Genomic DNA, 25333 nt, shown 5'->3' on the forward strand with positions numbered 1-25333 from the left:
TAACTACAATATCATCATTATACCTAAGAAATTAATATGGGTTCTCTATCAAATATCCAGTCAATGGTCAAATTTCCCTGCTTATTTCATAAATGATTGTTGTGGTAGAGAACCCCTAAGATGATCTGTAATGGCTAATTAGTTTTCCTGCCTCTGATCCTCACCCCTTAAGTGTGGGATGGACCTAGTAACTTGCATCTCATAAACAGACTACAACAAAGATGATAGGCTGTCACTTTTGAGAGTAGATTGCAAGAAGACTGTGGCTTCTATCTTGGTTGCTCTTTGACTCACTCTCTCTTTCATCTAGGCCACCGGCTGCCACAGTTGGCTTCAAGAATGTGTGACCTATACAATTAAACAGGGCTTAGAAGGTACCACATTTGGCTTAATGCTCTACTCTGACCATCTTGAAATTCTGAATATTTTTTGGACTAGGGGTTCTACATGTAGCTGATCCTGTCAGCTGCCATATTAAGAAGGCACTCAAGTGCTCTTGGAGATGGAGGCCCACAAGGTGAGAAACCCAAGCCTATCAGCAGACACACGAGAGCGCCTGAAGACTGATCTCCAGCCTCTGTGGAGCCTTGAGATGACTTGAGATAGCTTGACTACAACCACATGAGAAACCTACAGCCAAAGATTTGGGGTGATATTTAAAAAAAATATTTACTATTATATGTTGTATTATCTCTGACAATCTTTATCAGATTCAAATGAAGTTCTCACATTGGCTGATAGGTCTCTTAGATCGTTGTAATTTATAGTTTCTCCTTCCACATTATTTTTTCCTAAGCAAGGTTCTAATGATTGCAAAAACAAAAAACCAAACCACCTCCCTCAACCCCCTCCCACACACACAGAAAAATTGCTCAAATTAGCTTAAGCAAAACAGGAAATGTACTAAAAGTGTACAAAGGACAGTTAGGCCTCATCAGAGACTGGAACCGGAACTAAAAAAACCATCAGCATCCAAGGCAGTGATCTCCCTATTTTCTTTGTCTCCAGGCTTGCACAGTCTCCTGTCTTTGTTTCCAGTTTGGGGCCACTGTGAACAACATTGCCATGAATATTCTTGTATATCCTCTTGGTGCATCAAAGTACAAGTTCCTTGGGATTCTATATTATGAAGCATAATTGCTGGGGCATTTTGCCAGAACATGCCAACCTGTTTTCCACATGGTTATACAACTTATACTCCCACCAGCATTGTATGACAGTTCCCATCATCTGCATCTGTGTTAGCACATGATACTGTCAGGTTTTAAATTTTAGTGTGTATAAGTTAGTGTGTAACTCATTTGAACCTCACTTTTCACTTCACTGATTGTCAGTAATGTTGATCAGTCTCATTGAGTTGTTTCCTTACAGATTTGTAGGAGTATATATATTACAGATTTAAATCCTTTGTTGGGTACATGTATTACAAATACCTCTCCAATTCTGTGGTTTGTCGTTCAATCTTTATGTGTCTTTGAATGAATAAGACTTTTACTTAATTCAATTTATTAGTCTTTTCCTTTAAGCAGGCTAGTGCTTCTTATGTCATCTTTGAGAAATCATTTTCTACTTCAAGATCATGAAAATATTCTTCTACATAATTCTAAAAATCCTTGATTGTTTTACTTTTCACATTTAGGTCTTTAATCTACCAGGAATAGATTTTTATGTATGGCATAGGGAAGACATCTAAAAATTGTGGGTTTTTTGGTGCTGTTTTTATTGTTTTTAGTAGGTTCCCGCACAGCATGGAGCCCAATGTGGGGCTCAAATTCATGACCCTTAGATCAAGAGCTGAGCTGAGATCAAGAATCACACACTTAACTGACTGAGCCACCCAGGTGCTCCTAAAAATTATTTTTTCATGGAAGTATCCAATTGTTTCATATCATTCATTAAGAAGCTTGTTTCTATAGTGAAACATATGATATAAAGTATGCAACATATATTTGTATGACTCTTTTCTGTTCCATTGGTCTGATTGTTACTGTAATACCACACTATCTTGCTATTTTGTAGGAATTAGTTTAGTAATAGTTTTGATAATTTAAGTCAAAAATGCCTATTTTTATTGTGAAATATAATATACATATAGAAAGTACGTTAAAATAAATATTGATGGGGTGCCTGGGTGGCTCAGTCTGTTGAGCAACTAACACTTGGTTTCGGCTCAGGTCATGATCTCAGGGTGTGGGATCAAGCCCTGGGTTGTGTTCTGTGCTCAGGAGGCGTCTGCTTGGGATTCTCTCCCTCTGCTCCTCCCTTAACTCATGAGCTCTCTCACATGCACTCTCTCCCTTTCTTTCAAATAAATAAATCTTAAAAAATAGATGTTGAGCTGAATGAATACTTATAAAACAAACACCTTTGTTACCACCATCCAGGTCTTTGTTATAATTCCACCTGTTCCCACAAAGGTATTCATTATTTTGACTTGGTGATAAAAATTTATTTGCTTTTCTTTATAGCTTTACCAGTAGTATACATATTTCTAAACAATAGAGTTTAGTTCAGTATGAATTTTCAGTTTGAAGGAATTTATTCATTTGACAGAGAGAGATATAACAAGAGAGGGAACACAAGCAGGGAAAGTAGGAGAGGGAGAAGCAGGCTTCCTGCTGAGCAGGGAGCCCAAAGCAGGGCTTGATTCCAGAACCCTGGGATCATGACTTGAACCGAAGGCAGATGCTTAATGACTGAGCCACCCAGGTTCCTGAGTTTGAATTTTATATTAATGGAGTTACAATGTATGTAATTTTAATTTCTGCTTCTTTTGCTCAATATCATGTGTATAGAACCATGCCATGTTGTGGTGAGTGCCTGAGATTGCTCACGTTCCTTGCACGTATTCCAATATACACATATAAGAATGTTTATTTATTCTGTCTACTTTTGATGGATATTATCTTAAATATTATAACTTTATATTAAGTCTTGATAATTGGAGGAGAGGTCTTCCCATGCTATTCTTTCAAAAGAACATGGCCATTCTTGGCTTTTTGCATTTACACATACATTTTACAATCTGCTTATCATGTTCCATTAAAAAAATGCTGTTGAAGGGGGGCGCCTGGGTGGCTCAGTGGTTTAAGCCTCTGCCTTCGGCTCAGGTCATGATCTCAGGGTCCTGGGATCGAGCCCCGCATCAGGCTCTCTGCTCAGCTTGGAGCCTGCTTCCCCCTCTCTCTCTGCCTGCCTCTCCGCCTACTTCTGATCTCTGTCTATAAAATAAATAAACAAAATATTTTAAAAAATGCTGTTGGGATCTACATTAACATTGTAATAAATCTATGAAACTTATTTTGAGAGAACTGAGATCTTTAAATATTGAGTCTTCTAACTCCTGGACATGCTATTTCTCCATTAATTTCAACTAAGTTAGTTAATTAATATTACTCAGTAAACTATAATTTCTCTAAAGAGGACTTACATATCTTTTCTTAGTTTCATTACAACTTATTCCATATTTTTTATGCTTTTGGTAAATGTTATCTTTTTTAAAAAAAATTCACTATCTGTTCCCTGCAGGTACGTAAGAATATACTTGATTTTTATATACTGATCTTGTATCCAGCAAACTAGATAAAGTCTTATTAGTTCTATAAATTATTTGTAGATTATTTTATTCATTAGAAAAATCATCATCTATAACTAATGAAGTTTTATTTCTTCCTTTACAATCTTTGTACTCATATTTCTTTTTCTGGCTTTAATGTGCTGCCTATGAATTCAAGTATAATGTTGAATAGCCCTTACTTATTCTTTAAAATATATATATCATATTGATTTATGTTTTAAGTAAGCTCTATACTCAATGTGGGGCTTAAAATCATGACTCTGAGATTAAGAGTTGCACAGTCCACCAACTGAGCCAGTCAGGTGTCCTATCCCTTATTTACTCTTGATAAGCAACATAGAGCACAAAGAGAAAGTCTTTTGAAATGTCGGTTTCTTTCTTTCTTTCTTTAAGATTTATTCATTTATTTTAGAAAGAGAGTAAGCAGGAGGAGGGGCAGAGGGTGAGGAAGAGAGAATACTCAAGCAGACTCCCTGCTGAGAGCAGACCCAGATGCAGGGTTCAATCCCAGGACCCCAAGATCATGACCTGAGCTGAAATCAGGAGTTGGCTGCCCAAATAACTGAGCCAGCCAGGCATGCTGAGATGTAGGATTTCAAATAACTTACCATTACAGGGAAGTGAGAGAATTACTTGGTGGGACCCTGAGAACTAAGTGGTCCAATCTTGGTTAAGTTTAGGCTGTGGAGAAATAAAGGGAAACCAAGTTTCCAAACTTCCCACTACCTTAAAAAATTGTTAAATTTTGAACTAATTTTAGACTTACAGAAAAGTTTCAAAAATAATAGAGTTTCCATTAATCCTTTCTTAGCTTGTAATGTTAGTATTTTATATAGTCATTGTATAATTATCAGAATCAGGAAATTAACATTATAAATTAACTAAAGGCTTTATTTGACTCTCATTTGTTGTTCCACTAATTTCCATTTTCTGTTAGGGAGTCTATCCAGAATCCCACATTCATTTTAGTTGTTATTTCTCCTCAGCCCTGCAATCTTTAATAGTTCCTCAGTCTTTACTTGATTTTGATACTTTGAAAGAATATTAACAGATCAATTATTTTGCCAAATGCCCCTCATTCTGGGGTCGTCTTTAGTTTCTGCATGATAGTACAAGTTTACACGTTCTTGGCGAGAATGCTACAGACATAATGTTGTGTCCTTCTTAGTGTGTCATATCATAGGATCATAAAATATCTGTATGTCTTACTACTGGTGATGATATAGCATTGATCACTTGGTTCAGGTTGTTTCTCTCAAGTTCTCTACTGTAGAGTAGAGAAGTAGTTAGCAATTATCTTGAGAAAGAATCTTCAAAACTACACAGACCTCCTTACATAGTTTGCAAACTTTCATCCACAAATTTTAACATCTGTTAGTGGATTTTATCCATGAAAATTACTAGTGTGGTGTTTCCCTAATGGTTATTTTCTACCTTCTTTTATGTTTATAAATTGGAATTGTACTGTAAGGAAGATCTAGAACTTTTTATTATTTTTAATTTTTAAATTTTTTTAAAAAAAGATTTTATTTTTTATTTGACAGACAGAGATCACAAGTAGGCAGAGAGGCAGGCAGAGAAAGAGAGGGAAGCAGGCTCCCCGCTGAGCAGAGAGCCTGATATGGGGCTCAATCCCAGGACCCTGGGATCATGACCTGAGCCGAAGGCAGAGGCTTTAACCCACTGAGCCACCCAGGTGCACCAACATCTAGAACTTCTTAAATAAGTTCTTCGCCATGTAGTATTTTTGTTTCATTTGAAGGAAATTATTAAGTTGTCAGATGCTACCTATTTAAGTATAAATAAAACTTTTGAATTATTTATACAACGAATTACTTCATTATTCACACTACTTAAAATAATACACAATCTCTTAATTAGCAAGAGTTTCTCAGATTCATTCATTCATGTAGTTATATAATTATTATTATTCATGAAAGATCTTGTGTACCCACTATGTGTTAGATACTATGCTGGATGCTAGGTAAACTTATATATCTATTCTCCCTTTGGTATGAAATTACACTGATAATTTGGCACTTTAACAATGGGATGGCCTCAATTTTCACCATAAATGCAGGACCTTTGATAAGTGGGAGTCAGTAGAGGACTTGCAGGTAAAGCAGCAGGCTCAAGAGTTCAGGTCTTCCATTGTAGCCCTCTAGAGACTTTCTGTTACTTTTCTGGATGTGAATGTACCCATACAAATGGAACATTTTGGTTTATAGCTGCCATATGAAAATTTTACAAGGTACTCCTTTATATTAGGGATGCAAGGCTGGTTCAATATTTAAAAATCAATTAATGTAATCTATCATATTAATAATCTAAAGAGAAAAATCACATGCTCATATCAATAATGCAGAAAAAGCATTTGAGAAAATACACCATCCATTCAAGATAAAAATTCTCAGCAAGCTAGAATAGATGGAAATTTCCTTCACCTAATAAAGGGCATCTACAAAAATCCTACAGTTAATATCATACTTAATGGTGAAAGATTGAATGCTTTCCCTCCTAAGATCAGGAACATGGCAAAAATGTCTATTCTCAGAGAGCCACTCTTTTTCAGCATAGTACTGGAAATCTTAGCTAGCACAATAAGCAAGAAAAAGTCATAAAGGCCATTCAGATTAAAAAGAAATACAACTGTCCTTATTTATAGGTGACATGATTATCAATGTAGTAAACCCCAAGGAAAAAAGATTATTAGGGTTAGTAAATGAGTTGCAGGATACAAGATTAACACAAAAATCAATTGTATTTCTATATGTAAACAATGAACAACTGGAGAACAAAACTATTTTTAATTACTACAAACAATAACTCCTCCAAATGAAATGCTTAGATATAATTCTAACAGAACATGAGTAAGATCTGTATGCTGAAAACTACAAATGCTAATGAAGGAAATCAAAGAAGACCAAAATAAATGAAGAGATTTACTATGATCATGGATTGGAAACTCAACATAATAAAGGTATCAGTTATCCCCAAAGTGATCTGTGGGCTTAATGCAACAGCCATCAATATCACAATAGGATTTTTTTTTTTTTTTTTTGGTGGGGGCACCTGGGTGGCTCAGTGGGTTAAGCCTCAGCCTTCAGCCCAGGTCATCGACTCAGAGTCCTGGCCCTGAATCAGGCTCTCAGCTCAGCAGGGAGCCTGCTTCCCCCTTTCTCTCTGCCTGGCTTCTTGTGATCTCTCTCTCTGTTAATAAATAAATAAAATCTTTTTAAAAAGGATTTTTTTGGTAGATATAAAGAACATGATGCTAAAATTTATATACATTTTTAGCTAAAAGAATTTTGGAAAACAACAAAATTAGAGGGATCACACTACCCAATTTTTAGACTCATTATAAAGATACAATAATCAAAACATGATATAGGTAAAGGGAAAGACAAGTAGATCAATAGAACAGAATAGAGTCCAGAAATAGACCCACAAAAATATGGTTGTTTGATCTTTGACAAAAGTGCAAAAAGAATTCAATGAACAATAGCCTTCTTTAAAAATGATGTTGAATATGTAACAAAAAATAAACCTTGACCTAAACTTCACACTTTATGTAAAGATTAACTCAAAATAGATCATAGATCTAAACATAAAACATAAAGGTATAAGACTTTTAAGAGAAAACATCAAAGAAGATCTTTGTGACCTGGGAGTTAGGTAAAAGGTTCTTATATATGATAGGAAAAGCATGATCCACAAAAGGAAAAAAATGGATAAGTTGGACTTCATCAAAACTAAAACCTTTTGTTCTGTTAAACACATGATCAGAGAATGAAAAGATAAGCTACAGACTGAGAGAAAGTATTTCCACACTACATATTGACAAAGGATTTGTATCCAGAATATATAAAGAAGTCTCAAAAATTAACAGTAAGAAAACAAAAGGGTTTTTTCCAACTTAAAAAAATGGGCAAAAGAGTTGAACAGGCACTTCACTAAAGAGGTTATGAGGATAGGGGTGCCTGGATGGTGCAGTTGGTTGAGTGTCTGACTCTTGGTTTTGTCCCAGATTGTGATTTCAGGGTTGTGAGATTGACCCCATGTGGGGCTCTATGCCCAGTGTGGAGTCTGCTTGAGATTCTCTCTCCTTTCCCCTGTTCCCTTCCAGCTCATGTTCTCTCTCTTTCTCTAAAATAATAAATAAATACAAATCTTTTAAAAAAGGATATGAGGATAGCAAAAATTAACATGAAAAGATGTTCAACCTCATTAGCCATTAGGGAAATACAAATTAAACCTATAAGGAGACATCACTATACACCTCTTAGAATGGTTGCAATAAAAGATAATAAAAACTAGCTTTCATCAAATAAGAATTTTGCCCTGTAAATACTCTGTTGGAAGGACAAAAAGACAGGCTACAGATTGGGAGAAAAAATTTACAAAACATAAAAGACAAAGGCCTAATATCTAGAATATATAAATAACTCTTGAAACTCAATAGTGAAAATGCAAATAATCTGAGTTAGAACATGAGCAAAAGACAGGAAGAGCCATCTCATTTAAATATAAAGGTGGGAGGGGCCCCAGGAGGGCTCAGTCATTAAGTCTGCCTTGGGCTCAGTCATGATCCCAGGGTCCTAGGATAGAGTCCCGCCATCAGACTCCCTGCTCAATGGGAAGACTGCTTCTCCCTCTCCCACTCCCTGTGCTTGTGTTCCCTCTCTCACTGTGTCTCTGTCAAATAAATAAATAAATCTTTAAAAAAAAGTATATATATGTATATACATATACATATACACACATACAAGTGGAGAATTAGCATAGGGAAAAATCTTAAACATCACAAGGCATTAGGGAAATGCAAACAAACCACAATGAGGTCTCAGACACCCCTATTAGAATGGACCCCCCCCCCACAAAAAAAGTTGTGACAACACCAAATCCTAGTGAGGATACAGAGCAGCTAGATCACTCATAGACCACTCATGCTGGTGGGAATATAAAATGATACAACCATCCTAGAGAAAAGCTGGCAGTTTCTTAAAAATCTAAAGATGCAACAATTGTGCTCCTGATCACTTATTCCACAGAAATGAAGACTATGTTCATTAACCTGTGCACAAATGTTTAAAACAGCTATATTTATAATAGCCAAAACCCAGAAACAATCCATATACACTTTAAGGATGAATGTTTAAATAAACTATGGCACATCCATACCATGGAATTTTACTTAGTAACAAAAAGGAAAAAACTACTGATACATACAAAAACCTAGATGAATCTGTAGGAATTAAGAAGAGTGAAACAAAGGCAATCTCAAAGAATTTCAACTGTATGGCTCTTCATATAACTTTCTTGAAAGGATAACATTCTAGACATGAAGAAGACTAGTGGTTGCCAGGGTTAAGGAGGGGTTGGGGGCAAGGGTCAAGTGGGGGTAACTATAAAAGGGCAACAGGAGGGATCCTTGTGGTAGAAATGTTCTGTATCTTGACTATATCAATGTTAATATCCTGGTTGTGAAACTGAACTGTAGTTTTGTAAGATGTTACCACTGGGGAAAGTAGGAAAAGGATACAAGGAATGTCTCTGTAGTCTCTTACAAATGTATGTGAATCTATAATTTTTAAAAAGATTTATTTATTTGAGAGAGAGAGAGATTGAGCACAAGTTGGAAGAAGAGAAGACAGGCAGAGAGGAAGAGCGAAAATCTCAGGTAGACTCCACACCAAGCATGGAGCTCACATGGGGCTCAATCTCACAACCCTGAGATCATGACCTAAGCCAAAACAGACAGACACTCAACCAAATGCACCACCCGGCATCCCTTGTGAATCTGTAATTATCTAAAAATAGGAAGTTTAATTTAAAAAATACAGACATCATCAAGTGAAGGGTATGGAGGAACTAGAACTCTTGTACATTGCTGGTAGGGATAAACAATGGTAGGTACAGCCCCTCTGGAAAACAATTTTGCAGTTTCTTAGGATGTTATACACATAGCTACCATATGACCAATGATAACACTCCAGGGTATTTACCTTAGAGAAATGAAAACTATGTTTTCTGGAAAACGTGTACATGAATGTTCATAACAACTTTATTTTTGACAACCAAAAACTAGCCATGAAATGTCTCCCAACAAATGAATGGATAAACTAGCTGTGGTATGTCCATGCAATGGACAATTTACTCAGGAATGAAAAGGAACAAGCTATTGATGCACATCACAATTTCCATTAATTTCAAAGACAACGTGCTGAATTGAAGAAACCAGGCTTCAAGAGTTACATACTCCCTGAGTCCATTTAGATGATATTCTCAAAAAGGCGTAACTGTGGTGACAGAGAACAGATCAGTTTTTGCCAGGGGTGGATGGGACTAAAAGGAATGGCATAAGAGTGTTTCAGGGCTGATAGAAATGTTCTGTATCTTTGTTGTGTTGGTGGTTATATAAATCCATGCATGTGTTTAAATTTATAGAATTGAACATCAAAAGGGGGAAGAAAAGTCAATTTTCCTGCAGGATAGTTAATTGACTATTTAAAAGGGGATCCCTGGGACACCTGGGTGGCTCAGTTGGTTAAGCAACTGCCTTTGGCTCAGGTCATTATCCTGGAGTCCCAGGATCGAGTCCCACATTGGGCTCCCTGTTCAGCAAGAAGTCTGCTTCTCCCTCTGACCCTCTCCCCTCTGATGCACTCTCCCTCTCTCAAATAAATTAATAAAATCTTAAAAAAAAAGGGGGGGGATCCCCTTTCTCCAACTAACAGCCTTGTCCTGGAGTTGGTTGTTAGCTACCTCTCGCCCCTTTGCTTGGCCTCTTTCATGCTTCGTACAAGCCGTACAATCAGAGGTTTCAAACCTTTCTGACGGGCCCCAGGAGAATAAAGGAATAGCATTTAAGTACTATGTAGTAGGGGAGCCTGGGTAGCTCAATGGGTTAAAGCCTCTGCCTTTGGCTCAGGTCATGATCTCAGGGTCCTGGGATTGAGCCCTGCATCAAGCTTTCTGCTCAGTGGGGAGCCTGCTTCTCTCTCTCTGCCTGCCTCTTTGCCTACTTGTGATCTCTGTCTGTGAAATAAATAAAATCTTAAAATAAATAAATAAATACATAAATACTATGTAGTATTAATTTAAATACTATGTAGTAGTTGCAAACTACTGTGAGTAAAGGATTAATAAAATCTTTTCTCTCTCTCTGCAAATAAATTTGATATTGGATTAACTTTCTAGTTGTTTCTTCGGAAATCCAGTAATGGTGGGATGTCAGCTGTGTTACCAGCCAATACTGGTTATGGTAAAAATGAGCCTGCTTAGTCTACTCTATCTGGACCAAGCTGATCTGTGAATGAAGGATAAATATACAGTGGGAATCATTAGCTTTGAGCTTCTCAGTGCAATAACTCTTGTAACTGGCCATGGTGTTTGTGGAACCCTGGAAGCAAGTTATGAGAATTATGAGAGATGTTAGTTCCTATTCAGGAACTGAGGCTTCTGAAGCCCATGATGACTCCTGCACCTCTGTCTGTGTGATCTTGCTGTCTTCTATCTGAACTGCCACTCGGAAGACCAAAGAGTGGTGCCTGGATTGCTTTGTATGTAACTTACTGAAGAGATGCTAGCATGCTGTGTTTCCTATGCTTTACCTTCCTAAGGAAAACCAATGCCAAGTGAGGTCTACTGTAGTTGTGTGAGTATGAAATGACTAATTAAGCAAAAACAAAACAAAGCAAAAAAACCCAAAACAACATTGAATGAGCATTGCAAATACTCTATCATTCTATCTAAACTAACTGAGTTTATCTTTTTTCTTAAAGATTTATTTTATTTGAGAGAGTGTGCATATGCGCTGGGAGTGGGGGTAAGGGCAGAGGGAGAGCGAGAGAATCTCAAGCTGATTCCCTGCTGAGTGTGATGCCAGACAGAAGGCTCCGTCCCACAGCCCTGAGGTCATGACTGGAGCTGAAACCAAGAGTCGGATGCTTAACCACCCAAGTGCCCTAAAACTAACTTAATGTTTTGGAACCCACCCTGGAAGTTAGAAATCTGGCAGGTAAGGGAACAGATGGTAGTAATGTGAATGGAATTCACCTACTTCTTTCCATTCATCTAACACAGGTAATTGTTTACTAATTGTTTACTCTGGGTGAGCAGACCAGGTCTGACCGGTTGTGGGTGAAGAGGCTTTGAATCTTCCTTACCTTGGGGAACTTGCACGAGGCCAACAGTTATACCAGCAAGTAAGTCTCCAAGAAGCCAATCCTTGAACCGATACAAACACACCCACTCCAGGAAAGGAAAGATTGTTATTATGCATCTTAGGAACTTGTGCCATGAGCAGCTGTGAGAAAGAAGAACAGAGACTTGATAAGATTTTCCAAAGAAAAAGCCCACATAGCCAAGAAAAGTTCCAGTGCATAACTATTCCCATATAGCAGCATTTCTTGTCAGCTCTATTGACATTCTGACACAGTGGACTAGATAATTCTTTGTTGTGGTAGATGTGTCCTGCGTCCTGTAGGATGGCTAGCAACATCCCTGGCCTTTACCTACCAGATGCCAATAGCACCCCCTCTCCCAGTTGTGACACCCCAAAGTGTCTCTAAACATTGCCAAGTGTTCTGTGGGGGACAAAAATCACCTCTGATTGAGAACCAAATGCCATATATATATATATATATATATATATATATATATATATATGCCTTATCATCTAGCATACGAAACAGGATGTTTGGAAAGAATGAAACCCACAAATTTTCCAGTAGGAAAATGGACTTTACTGTTTTCTCTTGATAAGGACAGTGTTTTGAGATGTGATACTGGTGGGAGGCAGGGTCCATTAAGATGTCCGCATCATTCCCATATACCAATTTTCTTTACTGAATATTAACTCTATGCCGCTTTGATCTGTAGTATGTAGAAATTTATAGAAAAGGTAGGAGCTGGCCATATAAAGGAAAGGCAATAAAAATAAAGTTTTATTATCCTTTAACCTAGTGGACATCAATCAGAACGAATTTTGTTATCCAAGAGACATTTGGCAAAGTCTAGAGACATTTTTGGTTGTCACAACTGAGGGAGAGGGTGCTATTGGTATCTGGTGGGTAGAGGTATCTGTATCTTTGCTACACATCTTGTAGTGCATAGGACAGCCCCCACGTCAGAAACATTTTTCTTTTCTTTTTTTTTTTTAAGATTTTATTTATTTTTTTGACAGACAGAGATTACAAGTAGTCAGAGAGGCCGGCAAAGAGAGAGAGAGAAACAGGCTCCCCACTGAGCAGAGAACTCAATGCAGGGCTCAATCCCAGGACCCTGAGATCATGACCTGAGCCGAAGTACAGAGGCTTAACCCACTGAGCCACCCAGGTGCTCCCAGAAATGATTTTCTGGTCCAAAATGTTACTGATGCTGAGATTGAGAAAACCTACATTAACCTCTAAATCTAAATCTAAAATAGCAGAATCATTGTTAGTCAATTGGTTAATCAATCAACCAGTAAAACTAATATGGCTTTAAATTGCTTTTTGCTAGTTACATCTTAGTATGGGCTGAAAGCCAAAAGTATGAAGATTTTTTATATATGAGCTATAGTTGGATAACTGGGATTTGACTATAATAACAATTAGAACTTTTGTGTATGCAAAGCTAAAATGTGTGCTCATAAAGAATTTCACATGTTTTGACTCACAACTATGACCATTACTCCCCCTAAGGTAACTGAGGCCAAATAAGTGTAAGTGATTTTTCCAAGGTCACAGTAGTGTGGACATAGCTGGGGCTACAAACCAGGACTTCTGATTCTTACTTCAGTGTTCTCTCCACTCTATTACCACCATATTTTACATTGACAGCTATTAAATTCTGTTTGGGAGCCAGGAAAAAATCACTGGCTTAGAAGGAACATCATATTGCTGTTTTTATGAGAGTCCTTGGATGGTAGGCAAGGATACCTAGGGTGCTTTCTCCAATTATGGCCCCCAAAGGGGAGAGCAGAGCATGTCATGGGGACAATTTTTTCCTTCATCTGATCCCGTCTCTCCCATGTACCACTGGGCAGAAGACAAGCCACCCTAGGCAGAGTCATCAAAGCTCTTTAGCATGGAAAAATAATACAGTGGACATGGAATGATGGGACTCTAGACCTGAAAAGAAATCAAGGAAGGAGCTAGAGGGATAGGAATTAAAGCCAGTGTGTGTGTGTGTGTGTATGTGTGTGGTGGGGGGGGGGAGTTTGGGGGTAGGGGGCCACAGTATAAGCATTTTGACACAAATCTGGATTTTACTCAGGACATCTTAAAAGTAAGGAATGTAAGAATCTATGTGAAAGGACCGGGGACATTTTGACAAGAAAGGGAATATTTGTAGTTGCTAATGGAAAGGGAGAAGATGAGAAAAGAGATGAGGTTTTCTGTAGAAAAGAAACACAGGCGCTTGTGACAGGTGGTTGTGGCACCTGGGTGGCTTAATTGGTTGAGTGTCTGACTCTTGGTTTCAGCTCAGATCATGATCTCATGGGTCATGAGATTGAGTCCGGTGTCATACTCCACACTCAGAGAAGAGTCTGTGTGAAGATTCTCTCCTCTGACTCTCCCCAACTTGCTTTCTTTTTCTCTCTCTCAATAAATAAATAGATCTTAAAAAAGAAAAAGAAGATGTAGAGTTCAGAGACTTTTTTAAACTAAAAAACCCCCACCTAAAATCATGTTTTTTATTTGCTAGGTGCCTTACAAATACAAATATTCAAAGAGCATTTAGCATCACAGTCAAGTAGATGCTAATATCATCCCCATTTTTACAGATCAGGAAACTGAGGCAAAGTGGGTTAGATAGCTTACCTAAGGTCACACAGTTGGGAAGCAGAAGAACTGGGATTCATAACCAGGCAATCTGGCTTCTGAGCCTTGCTCTTAACCACAGAGTTGTGCAACCTTTCATGTTAAAAATCCAAAAGTGGATACAATTGTATGTTTCGGAAATAAGGAGCTGGGATGCAGAACTGATCAGATTTAAGTGTCTAAGGATAGGGCAGGTTGGGGGGAATTAGACTGAAATTTCTTCGGTAGTACCTTATTGTGATGGAGTAATAGTCAGGAAAAGATTCTCCTTTTGTAGAGACAAAGTCAATGTGCCCCTAAATCCCCTCTTTGACACATGACCTCTGACCCATCTGGAGTAGAGAAAATGAGAATAGTGATGTAGAACTGGGGAGGGTCTCCAAGACCACAACTTACAAAAGGCAGGATATGAACAAGGGAGAATGCCTCAGAGAAGGAAGGTCTACAATAGGGCTGTGTGGAGGCCTTCCTCACCCAACACAGGCCAACCGTAGTAAAAGGTCAAGGGATAAGAAAGACTGATAAATCCCAAGTGTGAGTGAAGAGAGCTTGAATACTTAGGGTTCATATAATGATGTAGGTTATAAAGGGTCCCTCACCTGAGGTTGGTGGATGCCCCCCCAAGGGTCTATAGATAGAATTTGTAGGTATGTGAACTTAGAAAAAATTATACCTTTATTTTCATTACCTCCTAACTGAAATTTAGCATTTCCATCAATTATGAATATTGACAAGCCACTGTAGTATCAGCAGAACCTTTGTCACTAATAAAAACTGCAATGTTTTCATATTACATTCACATTGCTGCAGAGATCTTAAGATATCATTTATGTTCATCACTACCTTGAAATTATGATAGTTATTAGATCTATATTATTAAATAACATTATTGTGATATTTTAAAATATTTTGATAACTATATTTCAACCTAGCTGGTTTACTTTATAGTCCTATGTATTTTATGCTTTAAAAAAATATTCTGGCCAAGACCATTCAATGGGGAAAGAACTGTCTCTTCTTCTTCTTTTTTAAAGATTCTATTTATTTATTTGACAGTGAGAGAGAGAGAGCACAAGCGAGTGCACAAGCAGACAAAGAGGCAGGCAGAGGGAGAGAGAGAGAAGCAAGTTCCCTGCGGACCAGGGAGCCCGAGGCGGGACTCGATCCCAGGAAGCTGGGATCATGACCTAAGTCGAAGGCAGCGGCTTAACCAACTAAGCCACCCAGGTATCCCAAGAGCTGTCTCTTCAACGAATGGTTCTGAGAAAATGGGATCTCCATATTGAAAGAATGAAGTCAGACCCTAACTTTATACTATATACAAAATTAACTCAAAATGGATCAAGAATCTTTTTTTTTTTTTTAAAGATTTATTTATTTATTTGACAGAGAGAAATCACAAGTAGGCAGAGAGGCAGGCAGAGAGAGAGAGAGGAGGAAGCAGGCTCCCTGCTGAGCAGAGAGCCCGATGCGGGACTCGATCCCAGGACCCTGAGATCATGACCTGAGCTGAAGGCAGCAGTTTAACCACTGAGCCACCCAGGCGCCCTGGATCAAGAATCTTAATTTAAGAGCTAAACACTATAAAACTTATAGAAGAAAATCTTCATAATATTGGATTTCCCAATAGTTTCTTAAAGATGTCACCAAAATCATAGGCAACAAAACAAAAAAATGGATGGACTGGATCTCATGAAAATTATAAACTGGTGCACCAAATGACACCATTCAACCCACAGAAAAGAAAGTCCACAGAATGGAAGAAAATATTTGCAAATCATATATCTGATAAGGGTTTAGTATCCAGGATATGTACAGAACTACTACAACTCAACAATAAAAAGACAACCTAATTTTAAAAGAGGTAAAGAGACATTTCTTTAAAGAAGATATAATAACAACCAGTAAGCACATGAAGAGATCTCAACATATTTAGGTTTTAGGGAAATGCAAAAAAACCCAAACCAAACCAAACTCCACAATGAGATATCACTTCATGCCTGACAGGATGGCTATAATTAAAAAAAAAAAAAGGGAAAAATAACACAAGTTGAAGAGCAAAAACACTTGTACATTGCTAGTGAGAATGTACAGTAGTATAGCTTGTATGAAAAAGTCTGGTGGTTCTGCAAAAAATTAAACAGAGAGTCACCATAAGATCCAACAATTCTACTTTCAGTTATATACCTGACAGAGTTGAAGACAGGTTCTCCAACAGACACTCCTATGCCAATATTCATGGCAGCATTATTCGCAATAGCCAAAAAGTGAAAACAACCCAAGGGTGCACGAGCAGATGAATGGATATGCAAAATACGATATTTACGTACAATGGGATATCATCAGCCATAAAATGAAATGAAGTACTGATCCACCCTACAACATAGTTGAAGTGTGAAAACATCATGCTAAGTGAAATCAACCAGAGAGGAAAGACAAAAATTGCATGATTATACTTAAATAAATTGTCTAGAAGAGGCATAGGGACAGAACAGAGAGGAGAGGTCACCAGGGGTGAGGAGGAGGGGACAATGGGGAATTATTGCTTAACAGGTCCAAAGTTTCTGTTTGGGGTGACGAAAAAGTTTTGAAAACAGTGGTTGCAGAACATCGTGAAATGTCATTAATGTTGCTTATTTGTACATTTAAGACTGGTTAAAATGGCTGGTTTTCTGTTATATGTATTTTACCACAATTTTTTTAAGTAAAAAAAAAAAATTATCCTGCAAAGATGTCTATTAGCTTTACCAGCCTGCTGCAAGGTTGATAGCACAAAAACAGGCTAAGGGCCCCTGAACTGGAGGACCCACATAATCCCAGTGACTATCAGAGGCAGTGAGTTCTACATTGTACAGTTGTGCAAGTACTGCCTAGGGTTCGTGGGATATGAGGTTAGAAGGATCTCATTCTGCTACCACTACTTAGTTGACCATCGCTGCTTCTGTGGCTGTTTTTAGGAGACTGGTAATAGCAGCTAATCAAATGATGTATTTATTAAATATCATCCATAGATGCTGTCAGGGATATCCAAGAAATTTTTATTCAAGAGGGTGCTATAGGACAAACCATAAGCAAACCAACTGAAGAAAAATCACACAGCAGCCCAAGGGTCCTGAAGATAGGAATTCAGAGGAGGAAGACAGAAGTAGGCACTGTAGGAGTAAAGTAGGGTTTTGGTGCTGCTAGCTTGGAGGCAGCTGAATGACCCCCCACACCCACCGGCACTGGACGTGGTGTCTGAACGTGGTGATGTCGATGTCCAAGTTTCCAGAGGAAATACTCTTCCTTCTGTGTTCCTGTTGAAAGGTCTCCTCATTGTACACATCTCGCTTGACGTCATATGTGAAAGAATTTTCCCTGTATTTATAGCCAAAACCCTGGGGGTTCCTCTCTGGTTGCAACATTCCTGGTTGAGTGGGAAGAGATCAAACAAAAAACAGTTTTTAAAAAATCTAGATTCTTGGCACATTCTTATGGAAATAAAATTTCCATATAATGATATCTGGTATTTGCATAACACTTGCTGTCTTTTTTTTTTTTAAAGATTGATTGATTGATTGATTTATCAGAGAGAGAGAGCGCGCGCACAAACAGGGGGATCAGTAGAGGCAGAGGGAGAAGCAGGCTCCCCGCTAAACAAGGAGCTGGATAGAGGACTCCACCCCATGACCCTGGGATCATGACCTGAGCCAAAGGCAGACACCTAACTGACTGAGCCACCCAGCCATCCCAACACATGATGTCTTAATAAAAACTTTCTGTGTATAATTTTATACTCAAAGCCACCTATAGAAAATGCAAGGTGTGTATTAGTCTCATTTTCCAAACAGGGAGACCTAAAAGTTTCAACAGCTTTGGTTGTTTAATAATTAGAGTCAGGACTAGAACCCAAATGTCTTGCTAGGAAACCTAGTTTTCTTTATGTTCAATTACATTGCTATGTTGTGGAGGAAATGATTATGAGGTAAAAGTCAGTAGAACCATCAATTTTTACCACAAACACTGAAGGTGAAGTGGTCAATACAGTATCTTCTTCCCTTAATCCCTTCCTTTTCTTCATAGCGCTTGTCAGGACCTGATTCAATATTTGTCCATTGTCTGTTTCCCTTACTAAAATATAAGCCCAAGAGGTAGGACTTTGCTCACAGCTATATCCCCAGGTGCCAGAATATTGCTGGGAAGTACCAGCTAGTGGCACCATGGTGTAGCAGAAAAAACATTGCATGGGCTATCAAGAGATTCGGGTTCCAGCCCAGGCTGTTTTTCTAACTAGCTATATGATTAGGAGCAAGTGTCTCAGAAACTGAGGGTCAGTTTTCCTTTGGTTTCATGCATAAAATAACATGGTTGGAACACGTGGTCTCTAAGACCATTGAATTTTAAAGATTTTTTTTTTTTATTTGAGAGAGAGAGAGCTAGAGAGAGAGAGAGAACACAAGCAGCAGGAGTGGCAGAGGGAGAGGGAAAAGGAGAAGCAGTCTCCCTGCTAAACATGGAACCCAGATATGGAGCTTGATTCCAGGACCCCGGGATCATGACCTGAGTCATAGGCAGATGCTTAACTGAATGAGCCACCCAGGTGCCCTGGGTCACATTAAGTCTTAAAAATCTGTATCATTCTGCTCTTTTAAGAAAATAAGTAGCAGTTACTGAGGATGGCTACAGGTCTATTTCTGGGAGAAAGTATAATCATTCTTGTCTATTCTTAAAAGATTTTATTTATTTATTTATTTATTTACTTATTTATTTTAGAGAGAGATCGTGCAAGAGAGTGTGGGCAGGGGGAGGGACAGAGGAAGAAGGAGAAGGAATCTCAAGCTGCCTCCTCACTGATCATGAGCCTGATGCTGGGCTTGATCTCATGACCTGAACAGAAATCGAGAGTCAGAGGCTTAACTGAATGAGCCACCCAGGTGTCCCTCATCATGTTTTTGAAAAATAAAAAAAGCATAAACCAAATTGCTTCCTCATAAATGTGGAAAAGCATATATATCTATGTATCTATCAATAGATATATAAGATACCTGGGTAAACACACAACATTACCCAAGTAATTCTTTTATAAGTGAGGCTGAAAACAAGTTCAATGTACTAGCAGCTTTGTTTTCCTTCAGAATGATCATGTATCATTAGCAGCAGCAGCAAAATTTATAGAACACTTGCTATATACCAAGCATTGCACTTGATTTTTTTCATGAGTTATTTCACATAATTTCCATGACCATCCTAATACTGCTATTATGCTCATTTTATGGGTGATAAAACCAAGTCAATTACTTTATACATTTTGAGAAATTAACTAACTGAGCTGTAGACATAGATTGTATTTCTACCCTCAAAGCACTTGTGTGTTGTATAACACCTATGAACTAAAGATCACAAATTCAATAAAGTGGGCATGTGATTGGGGAATATAGAAGAGGACGGAAGAGGTATTTTACAATGTATCACTCAAGAGAATTAGTAATATGTGTTTTCCACAGAAAAAACAGAACTGTATATTAAAACAGGTAATATTTTTCCTTTTCTTCCCCCATCCATAGGACTATTCATCCAGTCATCCTTACTTTTCCTGTGTAATCTTAAAATAAGCTTCCATTGCTGGAAGAGAGCTGTTCCTGACAACTGAGAGAACCTAATTAACCTGCCAATTATACTGAGATTATAAAAACTGCCATCCTGGGTTGGATCCAGCGTTTCAAATCTAGCATTTTCCTTCTGAAAGTGGTACCAAGGCAGGGTTGGCATAAAGCAGGCAACATATAGACATTGAGGCACAGAGGGAACAGTGGGAGACTGATGAAGGCAGCAACAGCTCCTTGCATGGGGCAAGTGGGGCCCAGCCAGGCCAGGTCTGATCTTTCTCAAGATGAGTGGCAAGTGCAGATTTTTATCTGAAGTCTTCTAACTTTGAAATGTTGTCAATTACTTTATACTTTTTTTTTTTTTTTTTTTTTAAACACAGAGCATATCTAACAAAACCTCTCTGCAGGCCAGATTTAGCCTGTGGACCATCAGTGTGTGACCTCTATACCAAGAGCCTTGTTGTGGAAGCCACGAAATACCCTCATGCTATCCTATCACAAATTATACTTTATCCCCCAAGAATTTCTCTAACTCTCTTTCCAAGTGAAAGTATTTATATTTTCTGTTGCCATGCTCTTTGGAGGTATTGCATCCCACTAGTTCACTTACAGAAAGTAGGGTATCATTCTGTTGTCTTCAAATCTACATCATTTATATTTCGAGAGGCAGCTCCCATCTACCAGACTAAGCTTTGATAAGCCTATCTGCTTTTATTTTCAGAATTTTATAAATTTCTACCATATGGACTCTTGGCCTTCATTTGTTTCTGCTTCAGAATTCACGAGCTATTTCATCTGTGTTCAATTAATTTAGTGTTCCACTAACATTTGTTGAGCGCTAGGTGTTAGGGATTAAAAAGGACAAAGACTCTATAGTTCAGCAGACTAAAAATTCCAAAATATAGTGCTCTAAGAGTTGACAGGTGGGAAAGACAGGAGATATTTACATTTATTGCTGCTCTGCCATATGCCAGGTTCTTCTCACACATCATCTCAAGAGAGGTCCTCTTTTCCTCATGATGATGATACCCATTTTACTGATGAGGTTAGTGGTTTCTCAGAGTCATAAAAGGCTTAAATAGCTGAGCCAGAACCTGAACCCTGTCTTTCTGATTCTAAAATCATGCCACATCCTAATACCATGTGATCTCCTACAGAGTGGGATTAACAATTCCAACCTAGGGGGACGAGACAGGCCTTATTGGGGAGAGATGAACTCTGTTCTGTCTAAACTGGGGGCAGAGAAGAGAATAAGGTATTGAAGGAAGAGAACAAGATAAAATTACAAAGATAATATAAAGCAAGTAATCTAATAATCTGAGTAAAGGAGAGCCTGGGTGGCTCAGTGGGTTGAGTGTCTGACTCTCGATTTCAGCTTAGGTTATGACCTCAGAGTTGTGAGATGGAGCCCTGTCTTTGGTTCTGCGCTCAGCAGAAAGTCTGCTTGAGTTTCTCTCCTACGCCCTCTGCCCCTCCCCCTCTGCCCCTTCCCCTGCTCACAGACACAGTCTCTCCAAAATATATGAAACAAATCTTAAAATATATATAAATATATATAAATATAAAATATATATATATATATATATATATATATATATATATATATATATATATCTGCATGAAGTCAGTGTCAAGCCCCAAAAAGTCAGTTGAGGCCTATTCCTGGAGGGTCTTGAATATCTGGGTTGAACTTGGACTTTTTAGTTGTTTAAAGTGTTTAAAACAGCATTTTGCACAGAATTAGGACAAACAATTCTTAAATTTCTATGGAACCACAAAAGACCCCACATAGCCACAGCAATCTTAAAAACGAAAAACAAAACTGGGGGTATCACAATTCCAAACTTCAAGTTATATTACAAAGCAACAGTAATTAAAACAATATGGTACTGGCATAAAAGTAGACACATAGATAAATGGAATAGAATAGAAAGCCCAGAAATAAACCCACAATTATATGGTCAATCAATCTTTGACAAATGAGGAATGAATACACGGTGTGGAAAAGACAGTCTTTTCAACAAATGGTATTGGGAAAACTGGACAGCAACATGCAAAAGAATGAAATTGGATCCCTTTCTTACACCATACATAAAAATAAACTCAAAATGCAATAAAAACCCAAGTGTGAAACTTAAAACCATAAAAATCCTTGAAGAGAGCACAGGCAGTAATTTCTCTGACATTGGCCATAGCAACATTTTTTCTAGATATGTCTCCTAAGGCAATGCAAATACAAGAAAAAATACATTATTTGGACTCCATCAAAATAAAAAATTTCTGGGGGCGCCTGGGTGGCTCATTGGGTTAAAGCCTCTGCCTTCGGCTCAGGTCATGATCCCGGGGTCCTGGAATCAAGCCCCACATCGGGCTCTTTGCTCAGCAGGGAGTTGCTTCCCTTCTCTCTCTGCCTGTCTCTCTGCCTACTTGTGATCTCTGTCTGTCAAATAAATAAATAAAATCTTTAAAAAATAAAAATAAAAAAATAAAAAATTTCTGGACAGTGAAGGAAACAATCAACAAAACTAAAAGACAACTTACAGAATGGGAGAAGGTATTTGCCAATGACATATCTAATAAAGGGTTAGTGTCCAAAATCTATAAAGAACAGATACAACTCAATACCCAATTAAAACTAAGAACTAATAATAACTAATATTAATTATTAGTTACTTATTATTATTATTAGTTATTATTGATAACTAATCCAACTAAAAATAAGCAGAAAACTTTAACAGACATCTTTCCAAAGAAAACATCTAGATGACCAACAGACACATGAAAAGATGCTCCACATCACCCATCATCAGGGAAATGCAAACCAAACCTTATACCTGTCACCTTACACCTGTCAGAGTGGCTACAATTAAAAACACAAGAAACAAGTATTGGGAAGAATGTGGATAAAAAGGAACCTTCTTGCACTGTTGGTGGGCATGCAAATTGGTATAGCTGCTGTGGAAACAATATGGATGTTTCTCAGAAAATGAAAAATAGAACTACTTTACAATCTAGTAATTGCACTATCGGGTATTTATCCCCAAAATACAACACTAATCCAAACACATGTACCCCTATGTTTACTGCAGCATTATTTACAATAGCCAAACTATGGAAGCAGCTCAAGTGTCCACTGCTAGATGAATGAGTAAAGAAGATGTGGTATATATTATATAATGGAATATTATTCAGCCATAAAAAGAATGAAATCTTGCCATTTGCAACAATATAGATGGAGCTAGAGAGTATGATGCTAAGGGAAGTAAGTCAGAGAAAGACAAACACCATATGATCTCTCTCTTATGAGGAACTTTACAAAACAAATGAGCAAAGGAAGGGAGACAGACAGACAGACAGACAATCAAGGAAACTCTTAATTATAGAGAATAAGAGGATGGTTACTAGAGAAGGGGTGGGGGAAATGGGTGAAAGAGGGGATGGAGATCAAAGACTACACTTAACCATGATGGAAAGAAAAAAGTGCTTGAGCAGGACTAGTCATAGGCACAAGGAGGTTTTTTGGGAGGATGAGTGATGGCAGTGGTATGGTCTAGAGGTATACTGTTCAATATGGTAGCCACTGGCTACCTGTGGCTATTTAAATGTAATTAAAATAAACCAAAATGAAAAAATCAGTCCCTCAGTTGCATTAGCTACACTGTAAGTGCTCAACAACCATATGCGGCAGATATACCCTACTGAACAGTGCAAGTATGAAACATTTGCATCATCACAGAAAGTTCTGTTGGACAGGAGAGACTGAGGCAAGAAGTCCAAGTGGAGATGATGAGTATTACTGTAGTTTAGGGCAAAAGGAATCAAGTCATAACTCGGGGGAGGGACCACAGTGAGGGATAGCTAGCAGAGGCTGCAGGAAAGCTTTCTTTCAGGGTTCGTCACACGACTGGTGAAAGGTAGTGAGGTAAAACGCATGATTTCCTTATTGGTTTTTGCTGTTGTTGTCTGGAGTGTGTCATCTCTGGAGTTTGTCCAGCTTCATTATGTCTTTGTGGATTTCCTAGAAACCCTAGTGCTTCATTTACATGTCCTAGCAGGACACTTGTGACAAAGTATGATGACAAGAAGCTCCTATTTACAAGAGGCAGATGTAGTTTGATGTGGAGCAGGTTGCACACTTCAGAAAAAAGTTACCAAACCACACTGATGGAATAATGTACCTGTCGGCTGAGGCACAGTGCAAGGTGGGGGAGGAATCTCTGTTACTGACTCTTGAAGGCATCAGTGTGATGGACCTCTGTCCAAAGTGTGATCAACAACATGCTGAGCTCTACCCATAATCCTGAAGGTTAAGTGTCCACTTAAGAAACAATTTCGGGGCGGGGGGGCCTGGCTGACACAGTCGGTTAAGTCTCCCAACTCTTGGTTTGCCATGTGCTGGGCATGGAGAGATTCTCTCTCTGCCCCTACCTACCCCTTGCTTGTGCACTCTCTCTTACAAAAGGAAAGGGAAAAGGAAAAGAAAAACAATTCCCTGATGCTTCCTGACATCAAACAAAATATTTAGGTGGGATGACCACAGGTCCAGAGTTTTTAAGATTTCATTTTCTGATTCTACAAATGTCATTCTGGGCATCATGCTTCCCTAGTAATTAACAAAAATTATTTTATTATTTTATTTTGTAATTAACAAATTATTTTAATCTATATAGTCCACACTGAGGGCCCACACTAATAGCATCAGCATCATCTGGGGACATGTTAGAATTGCAAATTCTCAGGCCCTACCTAGCAAGACTTAATTAAATTATCAGAACTCTGAGGATGGGCCAGCAGCTGGTTTAAGAAAAGCTCCAGGTGATTCGGATACACAGTCAAGTTTGGGGGCCACTATAAAAGCAGTCAATTATCTTTCCTTGGTCAGTCTTTCTGTGCTAACTTTGGGAGCACTGTTAAAAACAGGGACTTTTGACCTAGTCCCTGCATCCCCCATACAACTCCTGTCTAACCAGCCATCCATTGATTCATTTACATGATGTGTTGAAAGTATTTTAAAAAGCCAAGCATAAAAAATTTAAATGCGACCCAATTTTCTGACTATTGGCCTGATAGATATGAAATCCTGAACCTTACTTTAGTTGCAAGTATCTTTTGCCCCATAGCGTCATCTTTCCTATATCCTCTATAATCATGCTAAGGTAAAATTCACTTCCGAAATTTCAAATAAGCATTTGTAGTTCCATCAAACACAACAGCCCTTTGCCCATTACTACCTCATTTTTATAGGGAATGTATTTGGAATACAGCAAAGGCACGAGCGAGGTGCATCGTTTTTAATATCCTTCAGTCACACTGTCCGGTGGCTGGGGATGAATCATCAGCCGACAGCCCTCAAGGAGCTGACC

At 38.2% G+C, this 25333-nt stretch overlaps 1 protein-coding gene across 1 annotated transcript in view; it reads right to left on the bottom strand.

The window, feature by feature from the left end:
- SLC26A8 (solute carrier family 26 member 8) overlaps window positions 1-25333 on the bottom strand; it is a 75044-nt gene that overhangs the window by 46345 nt on the left and 3366 nt on the right. Inside the window, 2 exon segments of the mRNA XM_059401535.1 lie at window positions 11746-11885; window positions 17605-17791. Coding sequence (XP_059257518.1) covers window positions 11746-11885; window positions 17605-17791 — 327 coding nt within the window.

Source organism: Mustela nigripes, chromosome 5, assembly GCF_022355385.1.
Source record: "Mustela nigripes isolate SB6536 chromosome 5, MUSNIG.SB6536, whole genome shotgun sequence".
NCBI lineage: Eukaryota > Metazoa > Chordata > Mammalia > Carnivora > Mustelidae > Mustela > Mustela nigripes.